General features: G+C 38.0%; 1 protein-coding gene across 33 annotated transcripts in view; it reads left to right on the top strand.

Annotated features, from left to right (window-relative positions):
• Nucleotides 1-26,150, top strand: part of UTRN (utrophin) — a 478,290-nt gene that overhangs the window by 225,399 nt on the left and 226,741 nt on the right. For all 33 annotated transcript variants that reach the window (XR_011434362.1, XR_011434361.1, XM_070256224.1 and 30 more), the window contains 5 exons: nucleotides 1,440-1,654; nucleotides 4,346-4,463; nucleotides 7,500-7,705; nucleotides 9,305-9,459; nucleotides 25,651-25,840. Coding sequence is in view for 31 of the 33 variants with exons in the window: in XM_070256224.1 (XP_070112325.1) it covers nucleotides 1,440-1,654; nucleotides 4,346-4,463; nucleotides 7,500-7,705; nucleotides 9,305-9,459; nucleotides 25,651-25,840 (884 nt within the window). In the remaining 2 variants the exon portion in view is untranslated. The remainder of the gene's footprint in view (nucleotides 1-1,439; nucleotides 1,655-4,345; nucleotides 4,464-7,499; nucleotides 7,706-9,304; nucleotides 9,460-25,650; nucleotides 25,841-26,150) is intronic.

Here is a 26,150-nt window from a genome sequence, read left to right as displayed (position 1 = left end):
AAATATCTGGTAGGGCATAACTCTCTACCAAAAATAAAAGTTTTTTGTCTGTTTTGGGCCCTTTTCTATATTAATTTTAAAATCAGAAACTTGAACATATGGTTTTGTCAGGTTACACTCAAAACTATACAGTTGTGTTGAATTTACAGATTGACTATCTTTTTAAGAAATATTATCTAAGCCTCATCTAATATACTGTATGCTAAAGGGGGTTCCAGATGGATCTAATTATTAATTCAATTCCCTCTTGTATCAAAACTAAAGAAAAACAGTAACCAACCTCCCATCATTAAAAACAAAACAAGACAAAAACATACAAATAAAAAATAGAGAAGATATTTATCAAATCTTTGGAGAAGATATGACTTTTTAACTTTAAAAATTTAGGAAAGACAATCTCTCAAGACAGGTTTATGGATTGATCACCCCAAGTTTGTTAGCATCTATATGTTAAAGAGGAAAAAAAAAACCCACATTAAAACATCAGGAAATAAAAACATTGTTTTCAGCAATATGGCAAGGGTTCATCTTCCCTTTATGAAGAGTTCATCCAAATTGATAAGGAAGGAGATAAAGAACACAGTTAGAAATTATACCATATTTGGTTAAAAAACATGAAAAATGCTACTCTCATTGGCAATCAGAAAGTCATTAAATGAAGACAATGGTGAAAGATACGTATTTATCTACTGAGAGGGAATATCGTTGGTGTGGGTGCAGGATGCTTGTAGATCCACACACTGCTGCTGGAAGTGTAAATTTCCAACTTGGAAGGAAGACAATTTGGCAATAAGTTTTAGGTACGTTAAATGTTTTCAAATTTTCTGACCCGGTAATTCTACTTTGGGACATTTATGCTAAGGTGGTAATCAGAAATGTGCAAAATGCTCGACGCAAAAAGATATTCCTTGCAAGTTCTTTTTTAAAGGAAAATTTCAGGAGCCCTCTAAGTGTCCAGCTACAGGGAAAGGGTTAACTGAAAGTTACACGTAGGTTATTACATAGGTATTCACAGTGATCTTATTAAGAGTGACTAATGATCGTGTTATAAAGTTAAGTGAAAAAGAAAAGAAAATTAGGAATAAATTGACTTTATAATTAAGGCACACATCTTGATAGCATAAAATAACGCTCCTAATTTTCCCACAGTTGGTTTATTTTTTATTTTATTTTCTCTCGGTATCAGTGTTAGTTACTTCCGAGTTATTGCTGCCCTAGGCTATTGTGAGACTGTGTGTTGAATCGGCTGTATGGCTCTCAAAGACAGAGATGCTACAGGAAATACCACTGCCATTTCAGCATGAAAAAATAAACACCTCTTACAGTATTTTTACTTTAACTAGATTTTATGTAAATACAGGTACACAGGTCACCATTATACCACCACAGTCACCATATCCTGTTGATTTCCTAACACTTTGCTACATTTTTTATTTCAGCTCATCCTAGTGTCCAAAAGGTGGTGCTAACATCATCTGCATCAGATATTCCTGCTCAGCCTCCTCGTACTTCGGAAATTTCAATTCCTGCTGATCTGGATAAGACGATAACAGAACTAGCAGACTGGCTGGTATTGATCGACCAGATGCTGAAGTCCAACATTGTCACTGTTGGGGACGTAGAAGAGATCAATAAGACAGTTTCCCGAATGAAAGTAGGTGCACGGTGTAAAGGCTTGGTATGGAAATACCACCACACAGAGGGAGACGAGATCTGTTTGGATCCCCTTTGTTTATCCTAAACTCTGGGAGAATGAACTTTAACACGTTCTTGATCTGTCAAATGACCATCCTGGGCTAGCTCCAAAGAGTAAACCTTTTCTTGCATTTGTACTGTTTTGGTAAGATCATGTTTACTAACGTAAACTGTAGTCTCAGGGTATTTTGAAGACCTAAAACTGGTATCATGAATCTGCCACATCAGTATCAGTGAATGCAACTGTCACACTTCATGCCCAGGGTCACAAGGCACAATTTCCTGAAGTGCCTTTTCAATTTATGTTTCATAATGAGCTGATTTGTTTAATTGCTGACTTTAGAAGTGAGAATCTCCTGTCTATGATTTTATACACATACCATCTAATATCGATTTGTACAGTTCTTTTTCCATGTTCAGTGTGTGCTAGGTTCTGGGCTGTGTGTCGTATAAGGATACTGAAAGGAATATACTAGATAGAAGTTGGGAGGGTACCATAAAATAATAATAGCAGCTCTTGCTAACTTTGGTGAAGTGCTTAATGTGTGCTGCTTATTTCTCTAAGTATTTTACATATATTAGCTCATTCTCTTTCTTGATCTTGTGAGGTAGGCAGTGATTTTATCTCCAGGTTACAAATATGTGGAAACTGAGGCAGAGGCGCTGACTGCGTATAAGCAGACAAGTGGCTGCGACAAGGCCGAATCTGGTACAAGCCGCAGAGCGGGTCCAGGTGGAGCCAGGATGAGGAAGGGGATTACTTCTACAAGGATGGAAGGCAGACTGTGTGGGAGTTTGACATCTGGAGACAAAGTAAATGACATTCCTGGTGTAGGGAAGAGAGGGAATGAAGACAGGCGGTGGGGAGCATGTGGAACACTGGGTCAACATTTGTGCGATAAAGAAGTGTAGTGGAAGTAAGATAGCAAGGGCAGCTGAGGGTCACCTTGTGAAGGAGCATGTGGGCTACATGAGGCCCCTTGAGCTTTTGGTCTGTAAGCAACTGGCAAGCATCTTTTTTCCTTTTTCTTTTCTTTTCCTTTTTTTTTTTTTTAAGATTGGGATCTGAGCTAACATCTGTTGCCAATCTTCTTTTTTCTTCTTCTTCTTTTCCCCAAAGCCCCCCCAGTACATAGTTGTATATTCTAGTTGTAGGTCCTTCTGGCTCTGCTATGTGGGATGCCGCCTCAGTGTGGCCTGATGAGCGGTGCCATGTCTGCACCCAGGATCCAAACCAGTGAAACCCTGGGCCGCCTAAGCAGAGTGTGCGGACTTAACCACTGGGCCATGGGGCTGGCCCCTCTTTATCTTTTTTAAATTGTGGCTGTAGACTGGTCATAACAATGCTCTGCTTTAGTAAGAAGACTGGGGATAGCACAAGAGATGCTTAAAACAAGGAAAAGAGCCCTGTCTGAGTGGCTAAGATGATGCTATTACAATTAGTGGAAATAAGGAATGGAAGAAATGGAATGAGGAGGAGGGTTTGATTGATTTCGTTTCAGGTATGTTGTGTTGCGAGACTCTTGTGCCATTTAGAAGGAAATGATCAGCATTCATTGAAATGTCTCTGGTATTCGGGGTTAGAAGTTGTGAGTAATACATTTAGAAATAATATTTGACACTATAGGAGTAACTGAAGTCTGAAAAATTAGTGAATTCATAAAGAGGAAAAGCTGGGAGAGAATCTTTGCCACGCTATCTGTACTTGTTGGAAATTGTGTTTTCCAATCTTTATGGCTATTTATTAGTTCTGTTCTTAAAACACACCGTTTTCATAATGTTAACTTTTCTCCCATATTTATCAGTACTAAGATACAAACTTTCTTGAGCTGCAGGTTTTCATGTCTAAGATTATTTAATTGCCGTTACAGTTGGCCCTCAGTATCTGTGGGGGATCGGTCCCAGGACCCCTGTGGCCACCAGAATTCGCCAGTGCTCAAGTCCCTTATATAAAATGGGTAGTATTTGCAAATAACCTCCTCTCTTATACTTTAAATCATTTCTATATTACTTATGATATCTAACACAATGTAAATGCTATCTTAATAATTGCTGTAGTATATTGTTTAGGGAAAAATGATAAGAAAAAACAGTCTGTACGTGTTCAGTAAAGATGCAACCATTGTAGCTCTTTCCATCCGTGGTTGGTTGAATCCAGCGATGTGGAACTCATGGATATGGAGCGCTGACTGTATTCCAATCAGCGTTTTCCTAATAGCTCGCCCCGGTCCCTGGAGGTGACATTAATTTGTGTTCCTGTCTGATGTAGGACAGATACGCAAGGCATGAGCAGCAGAAATCACTGCTAATGTTTTCAGATCATTTTTTAGTTTTCAAAAGGATTTTCTTCATTTAATCTCCTCAGACTTGATAGAGCTGAGCTGTGAGTGTTTATTATTTCTTTTTGTGCAAACAGAACCCAGAGAGGTAAAGAGCCTCGTCTGGGGACCCAGGTGCTAAGTGGGAGAGCTGAGATTTGAACTTAGGTCCCCTGACTCCAAATCCTGCACTTTCTCTGCCGCATCGTGATGCCTCGGTGTCCCTTCTAGGAGGAAAACAACCCCAACTTCCATGTCGGCACGTCAGTTTGCTTCGTTAGTATTCTTACCACGTGGCTTATCTTATCTTAATAATCATTTCTTCTCGACAGATCACGAGGGCTGACTTAGAACAGCGCCACCCTCAGCTTGATTATGTTTTTACGTTGGCACAGAATTTGAAAAATAAAGCTTCCAGTTCAGATGTGAGAACAGCAATCACAGAAAAATGTAAGTTTTTAAAAAAAATCATATATCACGATCCACTTTACCTGAAAATGGTAACACACACACATTGTCAAAGATTATTCAACCAGAAATTAATATTATTAGGCATTTGATGCTCCTTACCTATTAATAGCTGGCCTGTGGTGTAGTCGTGAAGTTCGGCATGCTCTGCTTCTGCGGCCTGGGTTCGCAGGTTCGGATCCCAGGGGTGGACCTACACCACTCGTCAGCCATGCTGTGTGGTGGCGAGCCACATGTAAAGTGGAGGAAGATTAGCATAGATGTTAGCTCAGGGCTAATCTTCCTCAGCAAAATAAATAAATAAATAAATAAATAAATAAATAAATAAATAAGTAAAGCTTTCCCTTGTTTTTTATTTTTTGTGAACATTGTTACAATTCTCTTATGAATTCCTTAAAGTATTAACATCAATGTCTTTTAACTCCTCTTCTTAAAATGCATTCCACAAATATTTATTGAGCACCTACTATGTACCTATGTGCCTGGCAGTAATTTGGAAATACTTTAGTTAAAAACAAAATAAAACAAAGGAAAAAATAAACATATAACACAACCACAGCTGAGATCCCTGTTTCGAGTTTGCTTTCTGGCTTAAGAGCCTCTGTTAAATCTGTATGGCATACAAAACAAAGTCTGAATTCTCAAGAATGTCCTCTCGGGGCAGTCACAGTAGTCTGCTCGGTCACCCCCTCTCCCTCTGCAGCCCTCGGCCCCGCCTGCCGCTGCTCTGTACTGTATGTATTCTCTAAGATGTCCTGACATTTCTTAGTCACCTTACCTTTCTTCACATTAGTTTTTTCCTCTCAACCTTTTCTCCCCAGGTGAAATTCAACTCAGCAGCTAAAATGTCACCCCCTTGGGAAGTCTTTCTCACCCTCTTCCAGTCCCTGGTGAACTGTATTTTCTGTCTTTGCTTCCTCTGTGGCCTCTTCCCTCGTAATTTCACTGTGGATCTCACAGTTGCTTTAAATCTCTCCCCTCCATAGATCGTGAATATTCACCATCCTTGCCCTGGGGCCTCCCACAATGCCCTACTTAATAAATATTTGTGGCCGAATATAAACTGGAAGGTATTTTACTACCTTGCCTAGTATTTCTGAGGGGAGAAAGTCAACTATTCCTCCTATAGAAAGTGTGTTTTGATTTCAAAATAAATGTGATAGAGACAAGGTTATTATAAGGGATGAGTAGGCAGAAAGCTTTGTGTCTCGCAATGTTGATTTAGTTTCACTAAAGTAGCCATTTTCCTTCTTTCTCGCTCTTTTTATTAATTGATGGATTGCTTGTGCCCATTGTGGAGGTCTGGATTGATCCTGTTTCCTGCCACGTGGCAGGGGAGCTGCCCTGCTTTAGCGACACCAAACTATTTACAAGGCCGTCTCCAGCTTCCTTTTTCTACTATCTTAGGTTTTTTTTCTATCACCTCTCTGTCTGTCCAAAGTTTCTTTTAAGGTTTTTTACACAACTTTCCTGCTCCTGAATATCTTCCCTTTGCAATTTAACTCCCTCTCTGTGTTGTCTCTCCATTGGTGTGTGTGTGTGTGTGAGTAGAGGCTACACATAGTCTTTGTTACTATTCATTATATCAAAAACCATTCTCAGCTGGAATTTACTGTCTATAGTAGCCTGCTCTTCACAGTTATTCACAAGGAATAGGATGATTTGCCTACTTTTACCATAAACCTGTGATATTTGCTGTCATTCGATGGCTTTGGTTTTATTCATTCAATGTTAAAGGATTCCATTAGTAACAGAATTGATCGTAAGTACTTTCTGTAACTTTTTAACTGACCAATGGAACGTTACGATAAATTTGTCCTCTCCTTAAGTTAAAAACGTAAGCAATTTATTGAAACTGATAAACAAGACAGCATTTTATTGAAACTGTTAAACTAGATAGCATAATCTCATTGAACAGTTTTTTTGAATTATTATGTGTAAGTATAATTTACAGTTTTCTGAACAATCTTAAATTAATAGCTAATAGCTATTATGGTTTACTATAACCCTCCATTAGGCCAAGAATTTTACCAAAAGGTCCCATTATGACTTAGCTGAAATGTTACCTTGTACTCCAGTTCTTCTTGGCCTGGTGCTCAACCACAGCCCTTCAGTCCGTCTGGCCTCCAGAACATCTTCTAGAAGTTTGTTTTTAGCTTTCTACCTACTGATTATCATTGGGTCATTGAGGATATTCAAAGCCTTTGCGTACTGGTACTTCTGTTAAGATGGTGAACGACCCCTGATGTAAATAATCAGAAGTCTAAGTTTCCTTAGATCTCTCTTTCCATAACTCCAAGTTAAAAATGAGAAGACGAGAGAAGGGAGGGGAGGGAAGAGGAGGAGAGAAAGAGACAGAAGTAGAGAATAAAAGAAAGAGAAGTAGAAAGAAACACAATAAAAAAGACAGAGGAAATGAGCCAATATGGATTTTTTTAGGATAAAGAGCTGCTGGGTACATAGACCTTGAATTTAATTGACTTTTAGTGTTTCTCTTGAACATATAAAAATACTACTTTTTAGAGCGGTTTCATGCTATGGTAAAACAAATGTGAAAAGTATTCTTAAATAGTTTGTTTTCTCTTAAAACCCAAGACTACCTTGGGACATCTCCTGTGTGGATGATAAATGACTAAATTTGTGTCTTTAAGTTCCATCATCAAGTGCTGTTAAACTCTACCTTCAGCAAACTGGGTTCTGTAAGTATAAATTAGATAGGAATTTATTTTCTTTATAATTTTTGGTTTATCAGTTTATAATAGTAGATATTTTTATTGTGAGTATTTTAGTGTATTTAAAATAGAGTTTAGTCCAAGATTTTCTCTTCCAGAATGGTTTCAGAAATATATCAGTTGTACAATAAGGTAGACATGTATTAAAATTTCTTTAGAATGTATGTAGCAACTTGCCTCCTTTCTCTTTTCTATTTAAAACCTTATTTATGAAAATTTGGTATCAGGTCTCTTTTCCCTTTCCTGGTAGTTACTTTCTGGGTTATTTTTATGATGCCTCCCCCAGTGGAAAGGGTCAAGAACCAGTGGGATGGCACTCAGCATGGCGTTGAGTTGAGGCAGCAGCAGCTGGAGGATATGATTGTTGACAGCCGTCAGTGGGATGACCACCGAGAGGAGACTGAAGAACTTATGAGGAAGTACGAGGCTCGACTCTATATGCTTCAGCAAGCCCGAAAGGATCCACTCGTCAAACAAATTTCTGATAATCAGGTAAGACTCATTAGATATTTTTGGCATTATTGATTTGTTGGATGTGCTTTTTGTTCTATTGTTAACTGTAATTTTAAGGACACTTGTCATGACATTTTCCCAAGGGCTTATAATACATATTGAAATTTATATAAAGGATTTGACCAGGAAGAGTTTTGAATAATTTCTGGAGGCATGACACGTAGAAATGTACATGCATCCCAGAGTTACAGCTCGCTGACTCTTTGCAAGTGGAACACCTGTGAACCAACTTCTAGAAAGAGAACATTTTCAGGATCCCAGGAACCCTCCTTTTGCTCCCTTCCGTGTCTACCTTGAAGGTTATTTTTATTTATGAAATTCCCTGAGACTTTCATTTGAGGGCTACTGTAGTGACCAAATCAGGTAATAAGTAAGTTTAGTTTCTTCTAATACCTTTATAACCAAACTGTTTTATCCATATCATCAGAGCAGATACCACTTTTGTGATCAGTTTGATTGTAGACTTGATGATATTTAACATTTATGGTGTTTTTAAAGTGCTATTTTAAATTCTCTCTACAATCATAGAAAGTATTCTCGAATTAGAGGTTATGATTGTTGGGTTATATTTTGGTGTAACATTTATTTGCCCTTCAGATAGCCTAAGATGAAAGTGTACATTCGTGAAGAGTATAATAAAGAATATATGAGAAACAAAATCTAAAACATCAGAGCATGTTTTCATTCTTCATACATGGAGACTTTCACGTTACAATTTAAAAAGCAAGTGGCCAGGTGTCCTGATTTCCCGGGTCATTCCCTGTGTTTATGGTATCTGCCGATTGTTTTCACCAAAGGACTCAACCGTAATAATCGGAAAAGCCCTGGACGCTTAACTAGAGGAATACAGTCAAAAGTGATGTCAATACTTCACTTACCATATTCAGAATATTCTTTTTTAAACAACAGTATGGTTCTTTTCTTCTCATCCATCTTTAGGATGGATTTTTCTGCCAATTGCTACAAAAAGCATTATCAAAACATTCATTTGTCATCTAGATTTCATGGAGAGTGTCTTGATCCAGGGGCTCTCAGAGATGGGAAAGTGTGTCCAGCAACCAGTGCCTGTGGACCCACTCAGCATCAGCTTAGCTGTTCAAGCAACCGTCAGGAAACCTTGCTTAGTTGCTTGATCCACCCAAATAGTTAACTTTGTGAACATATGTGGAGATGCAGGGGCAACAGACAGAAGACTTCCGTATTGTCAGCCCCTTTCCATTTCTCCAGGCATGTAGAGAGGAACCCTGAGTTCGTCCCTATGTAATGTATGTTCCCGTAAGGATCAGACGTATAGCAGAAAGGATGAAAAAGACAAATGGCTTGAGGAAGTAAAGTATATCAAAGGGGTACAGATAATAATCTTTTAATATCATCTGCCACGTACCTGATCACTTTCTTCTTTTCACTCCCAGAATTATTTTTGTTTAAGCTTACATGCGTGAGTTTGTCCCATAATTTGTTTTCTTCTTTTGATATCTGGGTCTAAAACATGTTAAACCTACTGGGAGGACCAGTGTTTTGGTAATATTAGTTACTGAGTGACCAAGTCTAACACTTATGCCTAAAATTACACCTTAGATATTGCTTCAAGAACTGGGTCCTGGTGATGGTATTGTAATGGCGTTCGATAACGTCCTGCAGAAACTGCTGGAGGAATATGGCAGTGATGACACCAGGAATGTAAAAGAAACCACCGAGTACTTAAAAACATCATGGATCAATCTGAAACAAAGGTAATGCTCAGTCCCGGCAGGTAAATGCATGTGGACAAGTTGAGAATTTGATTGCTTTGGCTTTCTCATGGAAACATGCCACATCTGTGACTTCTAGAAGTCCATTTTATTATTATTGTTTTCTGTGTTTGCTGTGCTGAGTTAGTATTATCACACAGAATGTATACTTGGCCATTATCTACTTGAATTTCTACAATGGAGTTTTTCTTGAATAAGTCTCCACTTCGCCAGTGATCATTTGATGTGTTCTATTTTCTGACTCTTCTCCACATTCCCCAGAGTGCATCTTGTAGTCCTCGGATGGTAAGGAGCCCTTGGGTATTTACAGATGCGTTAGGGTAATGTGATCCCTAATGGTAATCAACACAGTGTGCTGTTGGCCGGATCATCCTCGGTTGAGGCTGAGAACGCATGGATCCAGCGCTAGACTCCTGAAATATACGATGTGTATTTAGGGCTTCAACTAATTTATCTTTTCTTTCCATTGCTCTGTCTAATCAGTATATTCAGAGCAGTCTGAAATAGCATATGTGTTTATAAGAGAGATTTTTCTGTCACTTGAACACCTGGGATTTGAGGAACTATAAACAGTGGTTAGCATCTCTTTAAGATTGCATATTTATATTCATCGTCAGTAAAAAAGTGTTTACTTCCTGCATAGCACAGGGAATGCCTGTGTCTAAATGAAATTGTGGTTTCACACACATCTTTATATATTCAAATGCAACTGCCTGAAAGCTAATTTGATATGAAAACATATTTATTTTGCAGTGAATAAAATGAGTAATATTGGAACACCTTATGATATATATTACTGGTAATAAAGTATGGCCAACCGTTCAATAGCAGTTTGACATGGAGGTGTTTTATACATCTTTAGAATGTCATTTTTAGTTCGAATCTCTAATGTCGATTTTCAGAAAACTCAAAGAAAAGATTTATGAAGCAGTTTATGACCATGAATGTGTTGCTGTATACACCCAGGATTCTGGAGGAAATAAGACTGGAGTAGCAAATAAAAGCTTCAAAGTAGTTAAAGCAGAATATAGTAATACAGAATATGTAATACAGATCTTTCTAGCATTTTAGGACAACTGTTTTCTTTTGTTGTAACAAGTTATTTGGATATACTGAGGATCTCAAAACTGAGTCAGGACAGGGGGTGAATTTAAAACAGCTTTAAAGTGCAAACTTCCAATTATAAGATAAATGAGTCCTGGGGAAGTAAATGTTCAGCTTGGTGACTCTAGTTCACAATATTGTATTGTGTATTTTGAAAGTTGCTAAAAGTTCTCATTACAATTACAAAATTTGTAATCATGTATGGTGATGGATGTTAACCAAACTTATTGTGCTGTTCATTTCACAATATACACATATATCAGAGCATCATGCTGCACGCCTAAAACTGATGCAATGTTACATGTCAGTTATATCTCAATTAAAAAACCCAGCTTTTACCCTAAGAGAGATAGTCCCTAAGCATACTTTATCTGTGTTTCCAGAAATTCCATATATGAGAATTATGACTTTGTTTTTGTTGTAAACAATACGAGAAAAATTGATCACTTAGGAATGTGTGGCCTCTTTATTTAGCACCTCCAATTCTTCTTTTCACTTTTACTTTGTAAATATTTTAAGACAGCCTACAGCAGTAGTTAGATTAGATGGAAGAGGCAATTAAGAATGAATTATATTCTGAGGTGATCTGTCATTTATCCTAGCTGAGACAACCACAGCATCCCAATTTTATGATAGTTACAAGTTGTTGTTCTTATTTTCTTTCTGCGTTTTGGGAGAAATAGGTAAACCTATTAATATTTAGACATGATTTAGGCATATTGTCATCTATAAAGCAGGGGAAAATACAACAAAACTGTGGCTCATGAAATCCCTTCATGAGTGACAGGTGGGGTTTTTATGCCTTCAGAAGATTTTCTCTTTTAAACGCAATGATATTTACAGTTTTTAACTGTTCTAATTGAGATCTTTCTATAACATGCAAATCCTTCCATAACATGCAAATCGTTCCTTATCTTCTTAAACAAAGTATGTGAACCTATATTAAATGTTTTTTGAATTCTTGCATTATCGTTGTGAAGATAGAATTAAGGAACTTTAAGAGCTGTGTGTGACCTTATGGTTTATCTAAACCAGGACTTCTCAAAATTTTTTCATTATCAGCCCCCTAAGGAACTTGTTTAGATCCCACCCTCAGGAAATTTTAATACCACAGGTATACTGTGTATTTGTTTCTGTACTTGATAGTTGTGCTTTATACATAAAAAGAGTAAATTTTTCTTCCAACCTCCTCTACCCCCGGAGAGCCACGTATCACTTCCACTGAGACTGCAGGGCCTAATCTAATGCTCTCAGGCTTAGAGAAGTTCAATGACATGTTCAAAGTCACATACCACAGCCAAGGTGATATTTTCCTATGCTAAATTATGATAATGCTCTCCATGCTCTGAGTTCTGAAGAAGTGGTAGTAAATTTATTCAGGCTGCTATGCCTGATGAGATTTTGTGCTTTGTTTTTGGTGTATACATTTTATTGAGTGTCAGCTCATTGTCAGGCACTGTGCTAAGCTCTTCACATGCATTTTTTTCATTTAAATCTCACAACAACCAGAGGAGACCAGCCAGCATTTTCATCCACGCTGTGTCGGTGAATAAACTGAAGTACAGAGATGCAAAGGGATGCCCAAGATCACACAGCTCATTCCGGCAAAGCTGGGATTGGAATCTGAACCTTTTTAACTGTGCATTCAAGCCCTTACCGTCCTTAAAAATGGTTTTATTTTTCTCCTTTGCTGTCAGAACGTCAGCTGTTGCTGCTGACTGCTCTGTGTACCCGCCTCTTGGATCTGTCTGTCATTCCACTTACTGTTTCTTATCTGTGTTGAGTTTAGAAACCAGATCTGATTAAAAATATGGGGGGCCTCTGCTAGGAATATTACACACTTCAGTCTGGGGCCATTGTGTCCGCTGTAATGCCACCAAGAGGCCTTATACAGAGCTGCTCCCTTATCTCCCAGCCGTATTCTGATATGCATCATTGTTAGCCAAATTCTGGAGAAGTGAAGGGTTATTATCCTTGCACATGGTACGCTGTTATTGTGGCATAATGTGTGAAGTTTGATATCAGCTTTCAAAGAAACTGTTTTGTATGAATTACAATTGATCTAAGTAATTTGGCCATTCACAGTTACGGGTCCACCATCCCTTATCTACAAGGCCAAAATCCAATACGCTCTGATAACAGAAAGCTTTGCATTGACATGAGGCTATTTATTATAGTCTTTGTAACTCAGTGTGAATAGCCTAGCCCTAGCTGCAGAAATATTAACGTGTTTGCTGCCTCAGACCCTACGTGGGGTTAATATGTCATATAGATACATTCATAACAATAGCTTTCTGATGTACAAAAACTTCTTAATTCTGAAACACAACTGGCTTGCGGATATTTTGGATTCTGTAAACAGTAGAACCGTCTCTAACATTTTAAATTCATTGACACATCTTGACTACTACTCTTTTCATCTGTGAAAATTTTTTTCCCTACGTCTCTTAATGCCAGTTAACAAATTTTTTAGTGCAAATTGAGATAGTGATAGTTGAAATGTGCTTATAGTAACTTTTAGTGTGGATGCCTGATTTGGGTCTGAAGTGGCGTTTTAGCCCTGGAGTGCCTGTGTGTATGCATATGTATATGTGCACACACAGACTTGCATACATACATATGCGTACATATAATTATCTATGCTGAAATATTGTAAAGGAAATGATACAACATAACTTTATGCTATAAAGAATATCTTGTAGATGATTAATTACTCTGTGTTTTTCTCTTTGCCCTTATCTCCCAAAAGCCATATTTACCTTGTCTGTGTTAAGGTGCTTCCTGGTTTGTACAGGCAGCACAGAAAGCACACGGGCTGTGGTCTCTTTAATCCTTGATTAAATTACAAACTTACGCACTTACCATCTGTGTGAACCTTGAGCAAGTTATTTCAACTCACTGAGCCTCAATTTCCTTGGTTTTAAAGTGGACAAGGTATCTAATGTCCAGGATTATTGTGAGAATCAAAAATTAAGTTCTTCGTATGTGGTTGTGTGCTCTACAAAAGGGTAGCCAAATTATCATCATCTGCGCTGGCATATTATGTCTTCTTTGTAAATCCACTGCCCTTCAGTCTGTTTTACAGTATTGTCTGTAGTTAACTTAGCAGAAGGTTGGGTCATTTTCATTTGTTTGTTTATAGTCATTTTGAACAGTCTCAACTTAATACTAATGATAAAATAGTTGCTTGTCTGTTTTACTGAATATGGTATAGACCTTATAAACGTTTAGTACTGGATGAAATTTCTTAGAAATGCCGTTTTCTTGGTTTGTGTCTTAATCCGTCCAGGCTGCTGTAATAAACTACTGCAGACTGAGGAGCTTATAAACATCAGAGATTTACTTCTCCCAGTTCTGGAGGCTGGAGGTCTGAGATCAGGGTGCCCATGGGGGGAGTGAGTCGCAGACCTCTTGTATTCTTACATGGTGGAAGGAATGCAGGAGGGCTCTTGGTCCTCCTTTAGAAGGGCGTTAATCTCATTCCTTCCATTATTTCTGTTATGGCTTTTTTAGTAGAGATTGTTTATCGTCCTTACAGATTAGTAAAAACGAAGCGTTCTTCTTCAGCATTTTTCCATTGTTCGATTTGGTCAGTTCCTTTTAACAACGATGGGTAGGAGACACTCATATTGGAATTGTGTCCTGTGGCCTGAAATCAACCAGACTCAACTTCTGCGCCCTTAAAATGAATGCTGTAGCAGCTGTCATTCCCAAATCAATGGGCTTGGATGAAAAGTACAGACAGCCTATCCTTCCAGCCTGTACAGCAGTGTGAGGTTCAGAGATTTGGGCCAGTCAACTTCAATTTACCCTCTCAGAAGCCTCCTTCTTTCCCTGAAAGTCACCTTTACTTTTCTACCTGTTTCTTTCATTTTCATTGCTAGCATTTCGTTTTTGGTTTCCCTTCTGAGCTGGGAAGGAAACTGGCCAAGGAGAAAAGTGTAAAAATTATACTCTTCCGTATTTTCCTCTTCTGCTATATTATTTTAATATTTCAGATATGATTTTATTGCCTGTAAAAAGGAATTTTACGAACAATGTCTTTGTGTCATCTACATAAAAATGTTAACATCTTCATTTTGTAAATATCAAGCTCGAGTATGCAAATATGTCTCCTTATATTAAACTCCATTTCAGACAAGCGGAAGGACCAGTGCCTGTAGTGTTTGTTTCTGCTTCCATTTGTTCCTTTTTGCATTAGTTAGTGAATTAAATGTGTATTTATTTAGCCTCCTACTTGTCAAATTCTGTATCAGCCCTGAAGAATCAGCTGTAAACAATGCCCTGTGTCCACCCCCAGGAAGTGCCTTTCATAGGGAGAGCCAGGTAGTAAAGTAAGAAAATTGTAGGTGATTATTTTGGAGGAAAAGGGAAATTAAGGAGGTGCTACATAAGAGAAAAACTTTTTAGCTTGGGTGAATTTAGGAAGCATGACCTAGGAGGTGGTGTTTAAGCTGATACAGTTTAAAAGGAACCATCCAAAAAACATTCCAGAGTGCACAGCAAATGTAAAGTCAGGAGGCAGGAAAGAACATAGAATGTTATCGAAGTATAGAGAATAAAGGGGCAGGGGCTTGAGATGTGGGAGAAGGCGGAGACAGAGCCCAGATCGTGCTGAACTTTGTAAGACATGGGGAGGGAGTTTGGGTGTTATAAGAACAAAGGAAAACTATTGGAATTACCAGGCAAGAGAGTGGCACTGTCTGATTTGTATATGTTAAATTTAATTCCTCTGGATCTTATACGGAGAATAGATTGTAGGAGTATAAGAGAATCATTGTGAAGACCAGTGAAGAACCAGCAGTTGTGGTCCAGGTGAGAGATGGTGGTACCTGGGCTAGTGTGTGCCAGCAATGGTGGAAAGAAGACGATGGCCTAGAGAGATACTTTGGAAGTAGAAAAGATGTCTTGATGGATTAGATATATGGTTTGGGAGAGTGGAAACAATCAAAGATGGCACGTTGTAAAACGATGAGTGGTGGTACTGTTCACTGGGGAAGGCTGTGGGGTTTTTTGGGAGAGAAAAACCAAGAATTGGATTTTGATATGTTCATTTTAGTGCTTATTAGATCTCTAAGTGTATAGGTCATGTAGGCAATTGGGTACATGAACCTAGAACTCCAATATTCTGGGCCTCAGATATGAATTCAGGAGTTCTCAGCATTTACATTGGGGGTAAAATCTGGGGTGAAATCACTAGGAAAATAAGTAAAGATGGAGAATAAAGAGGGCACTTGACTGAATCCATAAAGCCTAGAGTTTGGTGTTGGAGAAGAAAAGAGAAGACAACAAAAGGGACTGAGAGAAAGCTTCCAGTGAAGTAGAAAATCCAGGATTTGTGGTGTTCAGAAGTGGAGGGGAGAGAGCATTTCTAAGAGGGAATTGAGAGAGGAGAATATTTCTAAGAGGGAATGATCCACTCTGTTGAATTAGGCTGATAAATCAGAAAAGGTGACATAGAACACCATTTATGAGATTCCATGGTTTGGAGGTTACTAGCGGTTTTGAAAAGAGCAGTTTCAAGGGAGTGATGGGGCTAGAAAATGAGAAGAAGGTGAGGAAGTAGAAACAATTTGTGGAAAAAACATTAGAGAAGTTTGTGATGAAGAGTGACAGAGAGACTGAGGAGTACCTGGAGAGACTGAAGGGTAAAGAGAGGTGAATGATTGTCTTTAGCTAGGACATGGTAAAGCATGTGCGTGTGCTTGTGGGATGATCCAGCAGAGGAGAGGCTGATGATGCAAGATAGAGAACACAAAGAAAGAGGAAAGAGGAAAGCAAGTCCTTGAGTAGACAAGAAGGCGGCATCTGGAGGATTGAGTTTGGTAAGAGCTGGGATGCATTTTCCACTATGGCAGGAAGGACAATGAGAAGATGAGTACAGATGCATGTGTTGGATTAGTGGTGGGAAGATGAAAGATTCCCTGTGCAGTGACTTCTGCTTTCTTTATGATCCATGGGGCATGCTGTCATTGAGTTGGAGGTGGGACTGAGGAGATTTGAAGAAAGAGGATCAGATGTAAAATCAGAATCTTGGTGGGTGGGACAGAGAGCTTCCTAGGAGAACTTTATAGTATTGCTGGGCAGTGATGGGAGCGTGTGGTTTATAATAAAAAATGTAAAGGAAAGATAGCCTTGTGGTAGTGTTCTTTAGCAATGTCCCTCTACTCAGAAGCAAGTAGAAAGACTGCAGATGAAAAAGAGAGAGACAGGGCACAGGAAGGTATTTGTAAGGGAGTGGAGACAGGGGTTGCCTCTAGTCCATAATGGTGTCTGACGTGACCCTTTCCCTGGGTGGTGCAGTTGCTCACTAGAACCGCGGCTTGGCAAGCAGATCTCGAGTTGGATTTCAGACTCCACTCACGTTGAGGCAGTGAGAAACCTTGATGACTATATGCAGGGACCATGGACCTGGCCATCAGTATATGAACATAATGGATAAATATCTTGTGCTTTGGGAGAGTACGATCTTGCCTGGAAGTAGCGATGGGAAGCAAGGAGGAAGACCCTTATTCCCACTCCTCATCCCGAGGGATATAGAGTCTGAGAGAAAAAAGAAAAAAACTTCATTAAAAATTTGCAGATGAATTGATAGCCCTAGGGAAACCAATTCGACTTTATCTTAAGGTGAAGGGCTTAATCTGAGGAGTTGGGGATCTAGAACAGGTTTCTGGGCTTAATGGAGGAAGAATTTTGAGGGTGGACTGGGACAGATTAGGAGAGGCGCAGAGTCGTGCTGGAGTTATGGTCCAATATTGGTTGGCCAGTGAAGCCCGGATGTCTGACTTAGCTAAAAGGAAAATAGTTTGTGGTGAGATAAGTCCCCTAATGGAAATGCCTCTGTGGTCTTGACTATCTGTAGGGTGGATGTGGGGGTGGGGGTTCCTCTCTTGAGCTTCCCAAGTGGTGTGGCATCAGCAGCTTAGAACAGTCTGCTCAAGTCCCATGGAGTGAAAGACCGTAGGTCACTGGGGATATCTGCAAGTGACTAATTCTTTATTAAATTGACTACATTTCCTCACAGCATGGTTTAATACATTTTCCAGCTAAATGTTATTTATTTACCAAAGAACACAATTACCTTGTAAAGATACCCATTAAAAGTCTTGAAGGATTGTTTCATTGTATGTTTTCTACATGCCACTCAAACTACTGATGCTACTATTTTCCACTGTAGAAGAGAGAAATATATTTCATTTTGTGTGACTGTAAAGGTCACCTTTTAAGTATACTGAAATTTAGCAACATGTATCTATGAGTTTCTTAAGGTGCTCTTTTCCATTGAAGTAAAAAAAAACAAAGAAACATATGTATCTATTTGTGTTCACTCTTTTGACCAATTAGAAGCACATGCACATTCGATTAAACAATATGTCTTGTAGCTTAAAAATCAAGTATTATTTCACATCTTTAAAATAACATTTAAAAAAGTCAGTTGTGGGTGGCCATGTTTTGTTATGCTATAAAATAACTATAAGCTGTTTCGTAGCATATGATAGTTGCTTTTGTACCAGAAATCTCTTTACAAGCTGAGTTTACGTTTTAAAAATCCCAATTTCCTTTAATATAAACTATTATAAATCTGTCGCTTGTGTTCCTTAAGCCTTTTATGAGAAGCTATTTATATTTTCAATCTGCACCTTTTCTTGCACTAAAGAATTCTATGGTCTGTTACTTCTGTTTTAAGTAAGAATTTTTATTTCTGTTGAAGTTACCCTTCTAAACTTCAGATGTTGTATCTTTTAGATTTTCAGCCTATCCTTGTTCTTTATGATTTATGAGTTTAAAAAGATTTTTTAAAAGCCTTCTCTGCCTTTGTCTAGTAGCTATAATTTCCAAAACTTTGAATCGCTTTTTTTTCTATAATACTACCCCTTCCCCTGTATTCTCTCCTTACGTTTCTCAGGACTTCCTCTAGCTCTGTTCTGATCTTTCTTGAGATGAGCAACCAAGACTGCCAGATACAAACTGCATTGAGAATCAGACTCATGGAAATTTGGTACTGCGTGTGAGCCTAGGGATCTTCCACAGTAATGCCGCCTGGCTCTTTTGCCGTCTGTACACTACTTATCTGTTCCCACCAGTAACATTTCATTTACATGCAGTGATGCTTAATGAAGCCGAATTTGAAGCTAGGGAAAGGGGCGAGAATGGAGGAACTCTTCTAGCAGGTTTTATAATCTGTGTGATGGATTATGAAGTTTTAAAAGGACCCCTGGAGATTCTGAAATGAGCTCTTTACTCATCTAGTCCAAGCAACTTATTTTAAGGATGGAAAAAAAAATTGGAGATTTGAAATGATTTACTCTAAGCCAGGTAAATAGGAAATGGCAGAGGTGGTACAATTAGGTCGTTTTCTTGTGAGAGGAGTGCACACATGTCATGAAAGGTAATTTATTAGCCTGTGTGATAAAGTGTGCATACACATTCCTGAGCCTCTAATTTTAGGAATTATTTTTGGCCTTATGGTGGTACGATAAATCATGTGAAATTCTTTGAAAATGGATAAATGATTCCTATAGTATCCAGTATACCATACTCTACTGTTGAATCTAACTTAAAAAAAGACTAAAATGTGTGGTGTGGAGAACTGATACCTTTGAGCTATATTCTATTTGAAATTTCATATGAAATTATATTAATTTTGAAAATCAAACTATAAATTAATATATATACACTATGATTATAACATTTTAAAGTGTATATTTATTATAATATGAAGATAACTTGGACTGCTATGAATAGAGTTTAGTTTTAGTGTGTTCATTATTTTTAGTTGTTGACTGTATTCATAATAAAAAAAATCTGACACCAGATACATGTGAACTTAAAAAAAATTCTGCAGGACATTTATTAGCAAATTGCACATTTGCATGCTATAAGCAACATTAATTTCCTAGTATTTTACCAAATTCACATATAAGGTTAGGGGAAATATTATTTATTGAGTGTTTACAATGTCTTGTATGCTTATATGTGTATACCTCATTTTCTTCTTAAAATATTACAAGAAGGGAGATGTTATTCCTATGTTTGTATTAGTTTGTTCAGTAAGTACTTGTTGAGTTGCTACTGTCTGTAGGCCCTGGGGCTACCAGGTGCACTGAGGATTCAGAAGCTTTCAACAGATAAGAAAACAGTCACTTTGAGTCATGATTGGAGATGTAATGAGGTAGGCAGAGTAATGGTACCCAAAGTTGGCGAGACTATCTTGAATCATCTGGGTGTGCCCAGTTCCATCACATGTGTCCTTAAAAGTGGAGGAGAGATGCAGAAGAGTGGGTCAGAGAAATGTGATGTGAGGACTCAACCCAGTACTGCTGGCTTTGAAGATGGACGAGGGGTCCATGAGTCAGGGAATGTGGGCGGCCTCTAGAAGCTGGAAAAGGTGAGGATACGGATTCACCCATAGAGCCTCCACAAAGGAATATAGCCCTGCTGACAGCTTGATTTTAGTCCAATGAGCCCTGTGTCAGAAACTAACCCAGAAAACTGTGAAATAGTAAACTTACGTTGCTTTAAGCCAGTAAGTTTGTGATGATCTGTTGCAGCAGCAATGGCATGCTAATAGCCGTGGTAAGGGAAATCATGGGATGTTCTGGGATGAGGTATCATAGGTTTGGAAGGTGTCTACACCAAGTTCTGGAGGGCAAGTAGAAATAAACCAGGTGGGAAGGGGAAGGTTAGTCGGGGTGGGGGGAGAGGAAGGATATTTAAGTAAAGCTCTGGGTGTGACAGAGACAGTGACCACTTTGACGATTAGTAATTGGTTCGTTGTAGGGAAATAAAGCATGAGGCTTGGAGTTATGAGATGATTCTTGAGAGGTAAGCAAGACTCAGACCATGGAGAACCTTGTGTGCCAAGCGGAGTTTAGGGATGATGAAAATGATGCTTGAGGAGATAGGCAGCTGCCCAAGCTTTCACAGCTAGTCAAGGTGGAGCCTTGTCTGCCTTGATCCAAAACCTGTATTCTTTGGTTTTATAACTAACAAAGTAGCCATCTCTTATATCATCTTAAAGTTGTTCCTCGGCAGTTTCCTACAAAGGGAATATTTTTCAGCAGAGTGTCTTTTCCCACTGATGACTATTAGATAATTTGACAGGTTTGCAATAAATGCCCTAGTTTCTGGATTCAGAATGTTGCACTGGTCACGAAAGTGTGCGGCTGGTATTGCCTAACTCGCTGGACCCAATGCTGTCTAAGACCAAGTGATCATGATCCTCTTAGCTCACTTGTCCTTTGAGGCATCATTTTAGGATCTCCACTTCCCCTGCTAGCCTGGTCCTTTATGCTTGTTGGGTCTATAAATGTCTCTCATGTACAGGGAATCCTCTGACTTCGGAGTGAAGTCCTCTCACATATTTGCACCCTTTTCCCCTGGTCTGGGCGTTGTTAGGATTAATATAGCTAATCTGTAATGGTCTGTTTTTACATTCGTTGTTTATGACATAACCTATCATATACATATGAATATTCTTAAACATAAGGGATACTGACCCTGTAAAATGAAAGTACTTGATTTTACTAAATTATATAGTTACTAATTTTATGTGAGTGTTCTTATCCGAATCACCTATTCATGGTTGATTAATTGTGTGTGTGTACTCTAAGTTTTTACTTTTTAGTATCTTTTGGGCACAGTCTTTATTTGGTTATTCTTAATGCTTTTTCTGTTGATGTTTTAAAAATTGAAAATATGGGCAAGGTTAGGTGGAAGATTAAACACCACCACCACCACCAACCAAATGCTGGTGAGTAACTTCTAAATTTTAAAAATTAAAGAAATGTATGCAAATAATTACAAAAAAATTTAAACGTGCTGAAAGATTTATAACAAAATATAGTGGTTCTCTTACTACTTACCACATCCTCCTCCCTCGGCGCAACCACTTTCTCTCCTTTTAGCTTCTCCTTGCGTCATTTATACATTTCCATATTGTAAATAAAATGAGTATATCATTATCTTCCAATTCATCAATAGTAGTAGACATTGTCTATTGATATTTTATTCTGGTAAATATATAGGATATAGCTTTCTTATACCACCATTCTCTTTCCTTCTTTATCAGTGAATTTTTTTTCCACTTTTTTTGTCATGGTAAAATACACATAACATAAAATTTGCCATCTGAACCATTTTTAAGTTTACGGGTCAGTAATATTGAATACTTTCGTATTCTTGTGCAGCCATCTCCACCATCCACCCCTGTAACTCTTTTCATCTTGTAGAATGAAAACTCTATACCAGTTAAACACTAACTCCCAGCTCTCCCCTCCCCACAACCCCTGGCAACCACCATTCGAGTTTCTGTCTCTATGAATTTGACTACTCTGAGTACTTACCTCATATAAATCGAATCGTATAGTATTTGTGTTTTTGTGACTGGTTTATTTCACTTAGCATAATGTGCTCAAGGTTCATCCATGTTGTAGCATATTGCAGAGTGTCCTAAATTTTTAAGGCTGAATAATATTCCATTATATGTATATGCCACATTTTGTTCATCCATTCATCTGTTGATGGCCGCTTTGGTTGCTTACACATTTTAGCAATTGTGAATAACGTTGCTGTGAAATGGGTGCACAAACATCTCCTTCAGTTCTATTGGATGTATACCCAGAAGTGGAATTGCTGCATCATATGTTAATTTTATTTTTAATTTTTGAAATTTCCATACTGTTTTCCACAGTGGCTGTACTGTTTCATCACTGGATTTTTAGATAAGCAGATACTCTGTGTTGACATTATTATGCCTGTCTAAACATCATTAACAGCCAAGTGCTGAAGTTTACTATAATTTTGCTTCCTGTCTGTTTGTTTTACCTGAAATTAATAATTGCCTTGCTTTTATTTGCTTAGGTTTCTTTGCACCTATTACTAATTCTTCCCACACTTTCCAATGGCCTGACAGTATAATTCCCCACAAAGTCAATCACATTAAGCCGTCTGTCACTTCTAATATTTTTTCTTGGAGACATCTCTTCTGGAGACATGCTTTCTAGGCCTGCTGCACAGCCATAATCCTGGGGATTTTCTGTGCTTTCCTCTTAGTTTGGCATCCCTATTTCCTGGATTTCACAGTTTTTTTTGTCCTCGTTTGGGTTATTTCCTTGTTCTGTCACCGCGTACGTTTGCTTAGTTTTGTCAAGTTAAAACAAGAAACCCAGCAGTTGAAATGGTGATGGCCGCCCCCAAGGGATCCAGTTTGGATTGGTCACCTTCTTTCCTGAGATCTCCTTTCACCATTAGCATGTGAGCCTGCTTGCTTCTCCCTGTGTTGGATCTCTTGTTTTTATGCCTCTCATATTTTCTTCTTTCTTGGTTTACAAACTGACTTTTGTAAAGGACATCTCTCAGTATCTCCTTGAAAAATGGTGTTTGGGAGGTAAAGGCATATTATAAATAGATTGTCATTATTCTATAAATACTTATTATAAGACTGTAATAAGGACTTTGGGAAATATGGAGATGTGAAAGACTGCTTCTGCCCATATTGAGTTTACAGAGTAGGTGGACAGACAAGAAATCTCTATGATGTAGTTAAAGTAAAATTTAAGACTCAAATAAGATCGTAATCCAAGGGCTTTTCCAGCATTCATGTGATTAATTTCTGTACAAAGAAGAGTAGTGACTTTTTATGTACTCAGAGCGAGGAAACCTAACTGGGCTGGGATGTTCTGAAGGAGGCAGTCCTTAACCCTCAGAGGATTGATTGGTAGGATTTTGATAAGTGGAGATGGTCAGAGGACATTTTTATGAGGATATAAAATTTTTGTTTGGATGCAGTGTTAAGAATATTCTAGATACAGAGGTGTATACCACTTTGACCTGAACAGAGTAGTGGAGAGAATTAGGGGGTAAAGAGGGAAACGTAGGTTAGTGATAGATTATGGAAGACATTGAGGTCCAGGTGAAGCCATTTGAATTTATTCTGTAGGCAGCCAAATACTATCGGAGGTTTTTTAGTAAGATGAGGTTGATGACATTTCAGAATGTCATATAAATGGAATCATAGCATGTAGCTTTTGTGTCTGGCTTCTTTCACTTAGCACAATGCATTTGAGATCCATCCATGTTGTTCCATCAGTCAGTAGTTTGTTTATTTTTATTGCTCAGTAGTATTTCATTTTATGCCTGTACCATAGTGTATCTGTTTACCAGTTGATGACATTTGGGTTATTACCAGTTTTGGCTTTTATGACTAAAGCTACTATTAACATTTGCACATGGGTTTTGTGTGGACGTGTTTTCATTTCTCTTGGATAATTACTTGGGAGTAGGATGGCTGGATTGTATCTTAAGTGCGTGGTTATAATAAATTGCCAAACTGTTTTTCAAGTGGCTGTACCATTTTACGCTCCTGTTTGCAGTGTATGAGAGTCTCAGTTACTCTGCATTCTCACCAGCACTTGCTATTAGTCATTTTCTCACAGCCATTCTAATATTGTGGTTTGAACTACATTTCTCTGATGATTAATAATGCTGAGCATCTTTTCATGTGCTTATTTGCCATCCATATATCTTCTATAATGATGTCTGCTTAAATCTTTTACCCATTTGTTTAAAGAATTTTTTTATCAATGTGTAAAAAAAGATACTTGTTCATTATAAATTCAAAGAATGCAGAAAAGTACAAATAGCAAATAAACTACCTTGACCTAGCACCCAGAAATAATTATTTTAATATTAAATTAACATTCCAGAAATTTCTTCCTCTGTCTATAAATGCAGATAGAAGGACAGATGGATAGATGGATGATGAATTGATGGATGAGTAGATGGACAGATAGAAAATATATATAAATGAGATCATATTACAGGGACTGATTTTGTTTATTGTGATATAGTTCATATGTAATGAAATTCACCCTCTTAAAGCGTACAACTCAGTTGTTTTTAGTATATTCACCATGTCATGCAACCGTCACCATGCTCTTAATTTTAGAACATGTTATCACCTCAGAAGAAGCCCCATACCCATTAGCTATCAGTTCAAATTGCCTTTTAGTTCAATGCTAGGCAACAACTAATCTGCTTTCTCTCTATGGATTTACCTCTTTTGGATATTTCATATAAATGGAATCATACAACATTTGGCCTTTTATGTCTGGTATCTTTCACTTGGCATAATGTTTTCAAGGTTCATCTGTATTGTAGCGTGTGTCAGTATTTCATTCCTTTTTGTTGTGAATAATATTTCATATATGAGTATATTACATTTTGTTTATCAGTTCTCTCAGTTGATGAATATTTGGGTCGATTCTACTATTTCGCTATTATAAATAATAATGCTATGAACATCTGTGTACAAGTTTTTATGTGGACCATGTGTTTTCACTTCTCTTGGTTTTAAATGCTTAGGAGTGAAACTGTTGGTACCGATTTTAAGATTAAATTGTTTTCTTATTATGGACATTGAGGTTTTATAGTTTTAAAGGTTGAATTTACAAGTGTGTGTATCTCTTAAATCATGGAAATCCAGGTCATTCTAAGTTTTAATTTTGATGTGGATTAATGCAAGGTTTATAAAAGTTTGATTTTCCAGTGTCTTCCAAATATAATATTATTAAATCAGCTTAAAGAACCAATTTGCATTGATCTGAGTTGTTTAAAACTATGTATAGTAAGCCCTTTTGTTTTTATTTTGTCTTAAATATTTCTGTATATTTGACTTCTTCCTAGAATTCATTTAGTCACTCGTATGAATATTTATTGATATTGCTGTTTGAGTGTCAGGCATTAGACTAAGGTATTGAAATAAAATGTATGGGGAATAACTTAATGTACAATCATGAGTTGTAAAATGTAGTCATAATTATTTTATGATATGGATGGGATTTTGTTAATATTTATGTATCTCTCTCCCACTCTTCTCACAATTCACATTAGTCCTCCCATTGAGGATTATTCAAGACACACATATCGATAAATCTCCCAGTTACGTTAGGTACTTAAGTCAGTGAAGGTTCCTGGGAGGCTGTGTGTTAATTTCTTCTGTAGGGTGTGCGTGATGTGGACTGTCACACTGTGAGTAATGGAGACATCCTGTCGTGTTGTTATTTGCAGCATCACTGACAGACAGAGTGCCTTGGAGGCTGAGCTGAGGACGGTGCAGGCCTCTCGCAAGGATCTGGAGAACTTCCTAAAGTGGCTGCAGGAGGCGGAAACCACGGTGAACGTGCTGGCAGATGCCTCTGAGCGGGAGGATGCTCTGCAGGACACTGTCCTGGCCAGGGAGCTCACACAGCAGATGCAGGCAAGTGCACCGGCAACTGCAACCAGTATTTTCAGTTTTGCTTTTGATCCATCTACATGCAAATTTATTGCTGTTAAAAGGTGGGGTTATCCCCTTAGTGTGTTATGAAATCCATGCTCCCCTGTGAATAATTGGTTTCTGGAAATAAGATGGATAAAATACTTTTACTTAATGGAGGAAACATACCTTGCTTTATGGAAGTAATAATTGTTTATTTAGACTTATAAGCTCATAGCTATGCTGTTTTCTGTCATTTTAAGCCCTATTACAGTTAGCGATATTGAATCCTAAATTATAAGAACCTTTCCTC

This window comes from Equus caballus, chromosome 31, assembly GCF_041296265.1.
Source record: "Equus caballus isolate H_3958 breed thoroughbred chromosome 31, TB-T2T, whole genome shotgun sequence".
In the NCBI taxonomy this organism is placed as follows: domain Eukaryota; kingdom Metazoa; phylum Chordata; class Mammalia; order Perissodactyla; family Equidae; genus Equus; species Equus caballus.
The sequence above is the reverse complement of the archived record's forward strand: the minus strand, read 5'-3'. Positions and strand labels throughout refer to the sequence as shown.